Consider the following 11258-nt stretch of genomic DNA (forward strand, 5'->3'; position numbering starts at 1 on the left):
ATAAGAAAGCACTTATACAAAGTGCCTAATGTCTATGGCATACCTGCAATGAGTTAGGAAAATAGACAAACCATAGTATAAAGCATACAAAAATCATTTTTAACAGTATCATAAGAAAGCACTGCAACAAAGTGCCTAATGTCTATGGCAAACCATCACCAATCACACATAATATGTACTTAGGAGTACATATTATCAAAATCCCGCTTACAAAAACAATGTCCACCCAAATCACCAATATTCAATCATCTTTGTCCATCATTTAATCACAGAACAGAACATTAACTTTTCTCCTGTTTAACCAAAACAGTCTTTGTTTTCTTTGCATCTCTACTGGATGAAAATTGATCAAGTAAGTTCCTCTTTGATGACACTGGCTCCAGTGGCTCTTCTTGTTCATCCAGCTTTTGCTTCTTAGCCTGAGTAGGATTGGGACTGCTTGCCTCATCACCCGATTCAGATTCCTGTTATAAATAAGAACCAACAATTAGTTAGACCATTAAGTATCTAGTTTATTCAATCAAGTGACCATTACTTAAATACTTACATCAGACTCTGCATCTTGATCATCTTCATTTAGCATCCTTGATAGCTGATCTTGATAATCACTTAAACAAGGGCAGTAATGATCCACTAAGTCTGAATCATGTGCTATTGCAACCACAGGTATAGTTATTGCTTTATTCTTGAAGTGATCATTCTTAGCAGAAATCTTGAAGACCATAGCCTTATTACGGACCTCTTCCATACCAGTTGGGAGAGGAGACCCATCCTGGAAAAAAATAAAAGTGTTTAAATACAAACACTTTCATCAAAAAAAAAATACACTCAACAAAACTGTATAGTCATCTTTTTTTGTTTGTTGTCTAAAAAATACCTTAGAGTATTTGCTCCTTAGATCAAATGCAGTCTTTCCAACAATTTCGCAGCACTCCTTGTCCCACAACAGAAAAGGAGCATCAGTGGTCATATCTCCTACCCTCACAATCAGCCTGTACCTTAGGTTTCCCTCCTGCCATGTTGTGCCACATGTTAGGCATTGTAGAGCCCCACTCTTCAAGTGCAATTTTCTAAAGCATCCCTCACTCCTGCATGAATGGTAATACCAATTTGTAGTACTCTCCACAGCAACAATCCTTCCAGGAACCCAGTAGTAGCCTTCCTGTTAGTTCAAATTAAATAAAATTGAAAAATTAGGATTAAAAAGATCAAAATAGAATGTTAAGATTAAACTAAGTTACATTGTACCTCGGCTCTTTCATACAGATCCTCGATAGTAGTTACTATCATAGGAGATTTTGAACTTTCTGCAGCATTTCCATAGGAAATGTGAGACACAGTTTGCACACTTAGAGGTGGCCTGGTATCAACTTTCAAACTGCAGATTAAAGAAAAAAAAAAACAGTGAACATGTTGATCTAGGAAAGTTGCTTCAAAATACAAATTATGTGGAATTACCTGTCTTTAAATTCCTGAAATTCACTGCAAGAGTGACTAAACCATAACTGTGTTGCATTGTAGGAGGATGAAATTCTGAATTCATCTACACATTAGAAACAGAAATTTGTTAAAAAATAATGAATTAGATGTTAATGAATAAGTTATCATGCACTTACTATCGACTTTCTTTGCTCGACAGAATTGGAGTAAAACAATCAAAGGCCCTTCTACGTGGGTCTTGAAATAATGCATGGCTGTATCAACATGTTGATCCCAAACAGTACACTTAAGACGATTGCCCCTAAAAGTGAGATAAACAGATTGTAAGTAGATAGAATATATTGTACTGAATAAATTTATACTGAGTTGATTGCTTAATGCTATTTTACTTATAGAATATTTAATTTACTGCAGGTGTAACTACCCTACACCTAAAGGTGATATAATTGATGCTTTAAACAGTGGCCTGGTATGTATTTAACACGTTAAAGTCTAGTCTTTTAATAAATTTGAATATGTCCTACTAGATTTCAGATTGGATTTTCAAATAGCACAAGACTTACAATGTGATTGAAAACAACATTAAGGATTATAGAAAGAAATTGAAAAAGATAAGTATTTTTTGTATAATAGATATTTGAGTCGAATTACTTGATTTCTAGTAGTTGACTTTAGTAAGATTTTCTTATAGGATTTTCTTCTACAATCACAGATTTGAATACATACAATCTTTATGCTATTTTTCTTATAGAATATTTCTTTTAACTGCAGGAGTACCTACAGTACTGATCAAAGTGAAAAATTGAATGCATTAAACAGTGACCTGGTATGTACTTAAAATGTTCAATTTCTTTTTTAAGATTTAGTTAAATCTGCCTTTATCTATAAGCAGTTTATAGTTAGGAAAAAAATGAAAATATTACTGCAGTTTTATATATGTACATAAATTTAGAAGAGAAAGAATACTTACTGGCCATCTTCTATGAGAAAATCCACCAATTTCGAAGGAAATCCAGCTATAAGAATCTCTTCTGGACTATAGTACTCCACCACTCTACCAATCACATCTAAAAGGGGAATAGAAGAGTTAAAATGGAACAAAGTAGAATGAAAACATAGGATATAGGATATAGGATATATAATATAGAGAAAAGAAGTAATATATCATACCAATGAGATGCTTTTCAGACACATTGCCACTCATTAAGTCAGTATAAGACTTAAGCCGAAACATTAGTAAGGGAAAACCCTTGCGCCTGTGTCTCTCAACAATAGTCTCATGACTAAATCTGATCATGTAGTTGTGATCAGTAGTTTTGTATTGGTAGTAGTGGGATATAACTGCAAAATCTTTGATGACATACATCTTCCCTTCTTTTAAAAGTTTAGAATACTTTTCCACGCAGTCTTTAGGGATGTTTCCATGAATGTATGTACCCTATCAACCAAGAACATATATATTGACTAACAACTTATACATTTCTTTTTGCAGCTGAAATTGAAAGAGAACTTACCTCAGTGTCAAGAAAGACACATTCCTAACTCTTGATGCTAGCCGAACTGTTGCGACCTTCGGGTACCGTATAGGTACGAATCAATCGTAGCATGATAGCTTTTTTGTAAGTAGATAGTTTGATGTCTTTGCCTAGAACATAAACAGGAGCCATTTGCAGATATTTGCAGATATTCAAAAATTTGAAAGCAACCAAGAAAGATGAAGTAATCAGTAAGACTGAAGGAGAGAAAAATGGTAGACAATTATGAAGTTACCTCTAAGTATTTATACAGGCTTGGTGAGAAGTTTGAAATCAGCCATGATCTCTCGGATGCCTCCCAATTAAGACTGCACATTGGAAGAACAAACGACACATGAATTTAAAGATTATATATAGATCGTAATTGTATGTATTTGTATTTGTATCGTATTATATTTCTCAATACGATATTTGTATTTGTATCGTATTGTATTTCTCAATATTTGTTCGTTTATTAGAGTTCCAATTAAATATTTGTCAGCCGCATTAATATGAATGGCGTCTGACCACTTTCCCAGATAATTGGGACTCTAAAAAACGGTTGTTAATCATAGATTTATTCTTTCAATTCTTTCAATTAAAAGACAAACACAATTGATTTTATCTATTCATTTTTTTTGTGCGTTTAATACCGAGAGAAAACCAAAACGGCGTAGTATAGTTTGAGCGGGAAAATGGAGCCATTTCATTGGCCGAAATCTTATGGCTTTAATATATAGGAAGATAATAAAATAACGCTTTGTAATTTTAATTTAAATTATTAATAATCAATTTTTTTGTTTTTTTTTTGTTTTTTTAAATCTTCCTTATATTCATTAAATTTATAGTAAATTAACATGTAGAAATAATTTATTGCGTTGGGCTTCTCTTCTACGTGAAAAATAGCTCATGTTTGAACCAAACCTTTTTGTATCCACTATATTTTTGTTGGATATACAAATCTACCTTGAGCCCTTCTTCTTCTCCTGCACCATGAACCATTCCTGATTATTTATGCCGCACCATGATCTTTAATAAGTGATATTTAGAGCCATAAATCATTTTTTTTTTCGTCTAGAACTTTTTACAGGTTACAGGTAATAATATTGCTGACATTGAATTTTTTATTAGTATTTTTTAGTATTTTTCTTCTTTCGCCTTCGTATTATAATTTTTTTCATATTTTTTTTTCCCTAAATGTATAGGCCTGCTCTGCGTTTTTCGCTTCTCGTTTCTCCGATACCAAACTCCGCAATTAGACCTATACAGAGCAGGCTTGATCGGATAAACGAGAAGCGAAAAAACGCAAAGCAGACCTATACGTTTAGGAAAAAAAGAAAAATATATGAAAAAAAAAATATTACAAAGGCGAAAGAAGAAAAATACCAAAAAAAACTAATAAAAAATTTCATCTCAAGAATATTATTACTTGTAACCTGTAGGAAACCTGTAAAAAGCTTTAGATGAAAAAAAAAATTATGATTTATAGCTCTAACTATCACTTATTAAAGATCATGATGCCACATGAATAATAAAGAATGGTTCATTGTGCAGGATGACACTTTAGCCAAATTTAAATTACCACTTTAGTTTTACATTATTCACCTCCGTGAACTTGTAATTCATTTCCCACTTAACTCTCTCCCTCCAATCAAAAACTCCCCTAATTCTTAATTTCTCATGGGAGACAATACCTATATAAACGGAGCATATTTACTCCGGTATGTCTTAATCCAAAGTATAAACTGATTGTTACTGAAGTGAGAGAAATGGCTGCGTTTCTCCATTGTTGAAGTGATTTAGAGTTGAGAGAAGTAGCATTCCTTCATCTGCAGGTGCTCTTCTATCCTTGTCTTCTAATAAAACTTGTGTCAAACACGTTGGTTGCTAGCTTTAACCACATTTTTCCCCATGAATCCATGATTGATATGATAAAACTCTCTCTTCAAACAGGTAATTAAGATCACCATCAATTGAAAGCTACAAAATCTCCGAGAGGTTGAACTGAGGTGAGTCTTTTCTATACTACTTCCCAACTTATTTTTTCTTTAAATTATTTTGTACTCATTAGTCTCCATTCATTTGTTTTATTATAAGGTAAGATTAGTTTGAGCCAATGAGATATACTCTAGTCTAGATTAATGTATGGAGGCATTTCTGATCGACTTTAAATTTCATCCAAAATAATTTTGAGTTCGAGTGTATAGATGTTTTGTCACTTTGGTTGATTAAGTGTTATAATTGTTGTATCGATAGAAAGAGCTTGAAATCAGTTTTTACCTTGACCTCTAGTATCCTACAGTCCCATTTAGATAGACTGATATGGTGTGGAGCATTGTTTGGTCCCATTTAAGTATCTCTTTCAAAGGATGTTATTATATTCACAAGGTTTGAACTTAGACTTTGTTTAAGGGAATTTGAATTCTTTTACTTGAATTACATGAATGTGATATTAGAAATGATTGATGACATATGTGTGATCCTTTCGGTCTTGCCTTTTTGTCTTGATGCGTTTGAGGCTCTTGAACTACACCAAGCATTTGAGGGAGAAGAATGGAATGTGGGAGATCACAAATTCTTGGAACTCAAATTCTTGAAATTACGCAACATCAGGTTTGCACGATGGAAGGCCACTGCTGATCTTTCCTAGGCTTGAGCAACTAGTTTTGGTGGACTGCAGGTACCTTGAAGGGGTACCTTTGAGCTTCGGAGAAATTTATACACTAAATGTAATAGAAGTGAACCGGTGCAACCGCCCTTTAGCCAGTTCAGTCAGGGAAATTCAGGAAGAGCAAAAGGAAATGGGAAATGAACAGCCCAGTGTCCGTGTTTGGAATTCTGATTCTGAACCAAAAAAATGTAAGTCAATTGAACACTTCAACATTACTTCTCTTTTACCTATTCACATGATTAATGGAGATTATTTACTTGTTATTTTTGATAGGGTACAACTTCTAAATGTAAAAGTGGCGACTTTAATTCACCAAATCCATTCTGCATTCAAGGTGATAATATACATCAATGCCACTTCACCATCATTGATCTGCATCTCTTCTCTATTTTTATTTTTTTGCACTTCTTTTTCACCTGGATGGGCCTGGCTTGCTGAGATGCCCAGTTTGTCTACTACTGATGATGTTCTGCATCACGGAAAGACAGTGAAACTTCCATTTGTGGTTCTTAACTTTGGACCTTTCCAAGGTGATAATATTAATGTTGTGTACTTGTGTTTGTGTCATTTGAGACTTTTGTATTTGTATTTATTAAGGATTCAGTGATCAGGCTCACTGGAAATGCTATTTTTATTCCATTTCTCCTGTGTACATTATGTAATAACTCATACAAACTCTGATTGCAAGATATTTCAATTTTAACTAAAACTTTAATACAGATAGTTCTATTTTAATATATCATGTAATTTTATTTATATTCTAACAGTGGAATTTGAGTTTATGATTTCTGTTTGGATCATACATACATACATACATACATACATACATACATACATACATACATATATATATATATATATATATATATATATATATATATATATATATATATATATATATATATATATCCCATTACAGATTTACAGACTTACAGTCATTAAAATCACTCAAACTCATAATATAGTATTTCTGAATTGGTCAGATCCAATTCATTATAGTCAACTCTTGGTTTCCAGCTGGCACCTGAAGTAGGTCCACACTCCAGACAAAACCTTGTTAGTTATGAAATAAAGTATGTAAATAAATAGTTTCCCAAAGGGTGGCATATGTGATATTTTACATATTTCCATATATTAATAGCCACCAGCTTTGTTTTATTGGCTCTTTCTTTTCGTTTGTTTTCTTTGAACAAGTAACCCATCCATTTGAAAGACCCAAGCAGTCTCCTTTGTTCTGCATATGCTTCCCCCCTCCCTCTCTCTGTATGTCTGTCACAACTCTCAAGAAAATATAAGCTCTCTTTCTCTCTATATATATATGTGTGTGTGTGCGTGTATTAGGTGTATATATATCAAGCCCAATGGATGTATTTACCTTGTCTTAATTTGCAGTAATAAACCAGCATCAACGTGTATATATAGGAGGGGCTGCCCGCTGTGGGATTAAGGTGAGCCCTAGCCTTTAGTCTCCAAACTTCTGCACAAAGTTTTTTGATTCAAATCTGTTATGCTTGTTGTTCCAATCAATGAATTAGTGTTTTCATCTGCTTCTGCAAGGTTGAATAATTTAAATATTGTCAAATACAATGGTGATGTCCACTAGATTGGAAAAAGAAAGAAAAGAGTGAAATGTGATAAAAATGCCCTTATTTTTCACTTTTTTTAGGAAAAAACATTGAAGAAACTCCCATAATAATAATGAAGAGTTGAGGAAAAGGGAAGGAATTATGGAAATGATAAACCTTTTCCCTTCCTTTTTCCACTCTTAACCTTAGAGGTTAAAAATCCAAAATCAATTTTCATTTCTATTCTTAGCTTTGAAAATAGTAAACAAAACGCCTCCAACTATAGAAATTAAACTTGTAGTAACAGAAAACAATGCGTGTTTAATGTTAGCAACTCTTTCTTGACTTTTATAGAGAAGGGATTTTGGCAAGCTCTAGAATTTCCTTTAATCTCTTCTTTTCTTGAGGATTTTGACAGTAAAATGCTTAAAGGAAGTCTGTTAGCTTTAAATAATTATTTATATATCTGAACCAAATTTAAGGTGCATACTCAAATCCCACCCTTAAAGATCATTTGCTACCATGATAATTGGTGAATTAAGAAAATGCTACTTGGACACATAACTTGCCATCAAAATTTATGCTCGTTGAAATCGATTGTGATAAGTGTCATGATTCTTTATATTGATTGGCGACCCATGAGTGACAGAAAGCTTTCAACAACCTCAAGGTCTAAACCTCCCTGCCATTTCTTCAACTATTATCTGTTGTTTGTTTGGATTTACTTCAACTATTGTCCCCAATAGAACATAAAATTACTCATTTTTGCATTAGATGTTCCACACAATACTGTACTGTTTGTTTCCTGTTATATAACTACTCTTCATCTACATTTATGCATTAGAGCAAAAAGTTGCAAGATGTGATTAGATAGCAGAAAAGAGGCATTATTTTATCCACTTTGGATTAAATTTATATTACTCTGGATAGTACAAGATACGCATTGTTCAGAAGTTGTGTAAATAGTCATTTTCCTTTCAACAATCAGTATTGTTCATTGTTTTTTTTTTTTTTTTTTTTTTTTTTTGGGGGGGGGGGGGGGGGGGGGGGAGGGGGGAGGGGGGGCGTGGTTTCAAGGAGTAATAGTTAGGTATGCCATATGCTTTTTGAGGTTAAAGGTTCATACTTCTTATCATAGCCAAATATCATACATGATGTAACAGGAGAAACTAAGCTCATTTAAAGAGAGGGTTTTGAACTCACTGGGACAATGCCTGACATCCCAACGTCTCCCGGTTTTGATGAAATTGTGGTGGGATTTGAGGATGAAACTGAAAAAATAACAGGCCGGCTGATTAGAGGACCAAAAGAGCTAGATGTTGTATCGATTACTGGTATGGCTGGGCTCGGCAAGACAACTCTGGCCAGAAAGGTGTTTTGCCATAAACCTGTTATTGATTGGTTTCATTTTCGGGCATGGTGCTGTGTCTCTCTAGAATATGACAAGAACCACGTATTCCATGAAGTTTTTAGTCAAGTTGCAGACGGTATGAGTGAGGATGATACAGATAAAGTGGTGCTTGAAATTTTAATGAAAAAGTGCAAAGATGAGCAAAGCTGGGTTGATACTGCTGAAGCCCTACGCATGGCCCTACGGGGAAGTGTAAAGGCCACAAGATTAGGGATGATACGACTGAAGTGTTGTATGAAAGTTTAATAAAAATGAGCGAAGATGATAACAGCTGGAAAAAGATATCTAGTACACTGCACGAAAGCATAATGGGGAAGTGCGAAAACACCAAGAATTGGGATGATATTGCTAAGCCGTTGTATGAAAGCTTAATTGTAAATTTTGAAGACAATAATGTCAGAGATGATGCCACTGAAATGTCTCCCAAATTCCGAGTGGAAAGGCACAAAGACATTAAGATGTGGGAAGAAATAACAAGTGCGATAAGCCAAAGCAAAATTGTAGACAAAAAAGACATTAGGAGAACAGATGATGAAGTTCGGAAGTTGTTCAAAAGCCTACAGGATCTAGCTGAGGTGTTGTTCAAAAACATAAATGAGAATGACAGTTGGAAAGAAATGCTGGAAACATTATTCAAAAGCTTAAATGATATAGTTGAAACGTTGCTCATAAGCCTAAATAAGAAATGCAAAGACAGTAAAAGCTGGGATGACAACATAGCTGAGAAGCTACGCAAGAAACTGCTAGGACAAAGATACCTCATTGTCTTGGATGATGTTTGGAGAAAAGAAGCATGGGATGAGTTAAGTAGAGCTTTTCCCTTGGGCGCAGAAGGAAGCAGAATCATCTTAACAAGTAGAGATTATGAAGTTGGAAAATATGCCAGGTCTGATGCTGATCACCATCCTCTTCGTTTTTTCACTACTGAAGAGAGCCAAGATTTACTGCAGTTAAAGCTATCTAAAGAGAATGTTGGCCCTCCAGAGTTAAAGGAATTTGGGAGACAGATAGCAGAAAGATGTGGTGGAGTACCATTGGTGGTTGTTTTGGTAGCTGGTATTCTTCAAAAGAAGATTGAAGAAAAATACTTCTCGTGGAATGAATTTCTTCAAAGTTTAAGGTCACATATCAGGGGAGATGAATCTCGGAGCATGGATGTAATAGCATTGAGTTACAAGCATTTACCTGAGCATTTAAAGCCATGCCTTCTTTACTTTGGGGCATTCCCAGAGGACTATGAAATTCCTGTGTCCAAATTGATACAGTTGTGGATGGCTGAAGGGTTTGTGAAACAAATAGAAAAGAAGGTACCGGAGGATGAAGCAGAGGAATACCTGAATCATCTAATTGGTAGTAACCTAATAATGGTTTCCACCAGGGGATACAATGGCAGTGTCAGAACATGCCGTATTCATGATCTGGTAGGTAGCTTTTGTCTGACAAAAGCCAAGAAAGATAAATTCTTGATGCAAACAGACAGTGAACAAACCAGTCCACAGTCGGAATTGACTTCTACTTATGATCGGTTTTGTTTGCTTAAAAGGACTGATAAATATCTGTCTCCTGATTCAGCTATGTCACTTAATCCTAGTCTTGTCACGCTTTTGTGCTTTTCATCACATAATCCTAACCTTGGCACACATTCCCTCTTTGCATCGATGGATCCTTCCCTTGATTTCTTGATAGCTAACACATTCAAACTTGTGAGAGTACTGGACTTGGAGTCCATATTTGTGGGCAAATCATTTTTGCCCATGGTGGAGTTTCTCCTTTCTTTAAGGTACCTTGCTGTTTGTCTAAAAGGTTGGTGTTCAGTTCCACAGCCATCTCTAGAGCGTCTTCACCATCTAGAAACATTCAAGGTGAAATCAAGTGCAGATTTGCATTTACCATTAATGATTTGGAATTTAAAGGGTTTGAGACATTTGCATATAGATCACTATTGTCATTGGTGCCTCAAAATGAGAAATTCTTTCCGTATACCCCCAAAGCCTTTAAATCTCCAAACCTTTTCCTTCCCGGTCCTATTGACCTCACACATGAATGAGCGTCTGTTGAGGAAGCTTCCTCATCTCCGAAAACTTAGATGCAGATTTTCAACATCATGGTATGGCAATTGCTATAGATTCCCTAAGTTGGGATTTCTTGATCAACTTGAATCTCTGGAAGCATGTCACACCAGTGACCATCTGAATGCACCAATCCATTCCGCATTTGACTTTCCACCAAGTCTCAAGGAATTGACACTCCACAAGTTTCGCCTGCCATGGCATTACATTTCAGCAATTGCCAAGCTGCCCCGTCTTGAGTCTCTTGAACTGTTCTCATCATTTGATGGTGATCAATGGGATGTTGAGGAAGGGAACTTCCGCAAACTCAAGTTCTTGAGAATATGCGAATCCTGGATTGTGAGATGGAATGCCACTGCTGAATGTTTTCCCAGACTTGAGCGACTGGTTGTGGCAAAGTGCAGTCATCTTAAAGAGGTGCCATCTGATTTCCAAGATATTACTACTCTAGAAGTAATTGAAATTGATCAATGCAACAGCTCTGTTGCTCGCTCAGTCAAGAAAATTCAGGAAGGCATGGAGGGACTGGGAAACAAGATAAATGTTCGCATACTAAATCCTGTTCTGGGACTAGGAAAGCGTAAGTAA

At 35.1% G+C, this 11258-nt stretch overlaps 2 protein-coding genes and 1 long non-coding RNA gene across 3 annotated transcripts; 2 read left to right on the top strand and 1 right to left on the bottom strand.

Moving 5' to 3' along the window:
- Positions 1-281: 281 nt before the first annotated feature.
- Positions 282-2806, bottom strand: LOC109146644. Its single transcript, XM_019294299.1, has 8 exons — positions 2611-2806; positions 2411-2507; positions 1617-1741; positions 1459-1543; positions 1249-1378; positions 878-1162; positions 548-772; positions 282-464 (listed from the first exon to the last, which is right to left on the bottom strand). The coding sequence occupies exons 1-8, from the start codon at positions 2804-2806 to the stop codon at positions 282-284; spliced, it is 1326 nt and encodes a 441-aa protein (XP_019149844.1).
- Positions 2807-5601: 2795 nt separating this feature from the next.
- Positions 5602-6264, top strand: LOC109146760. The gene is made up of 2 exons (XR_002048504.1): positions 5602-5813; positions 5899-6264. It is a non-coding gene; the product is annotated as an uncharacterized LOC109146760 (long non-coding RNA).
- A 1490-nt stretch (positions 6265-7754) lies between these two features.
- Positions 7755-11258, top strand: LOC109146645 (putative late blight resistance protein homolog R1B-8). Its single transcript, XM_019294300.1, has 3 exons — positions 7755-7860; positions 8354-8793; positions 8883-11258. Exons 2-3 carry the CDS (start codon positions 8401-8403, stop codon positions 11256-11258), a joined length of 2769 nt encoding a protein of 922 aa, XP_019149845.1. The 5' UTR covers positions 7755-7860; positions 8354-8400.

Source organism: Ipomoea nil, unplaced genomic scaffold (assembly GCF_001879475.1).
Source record: "Ipomoea nil cultivar Tokyo-kokei standard unplaced genomic scaffold, Asagao_1.1 scaffold1936, whole genome shotgun sequence".
In the NCBI taxonomy this organism is placed as follows: domain Eukaryota; kingdom Viridiplantae; phylum Streptophyta; class Magnoliopsida; order Solanales; family Convolvulaceae; genus Ipomoea; species Ipomoea nil.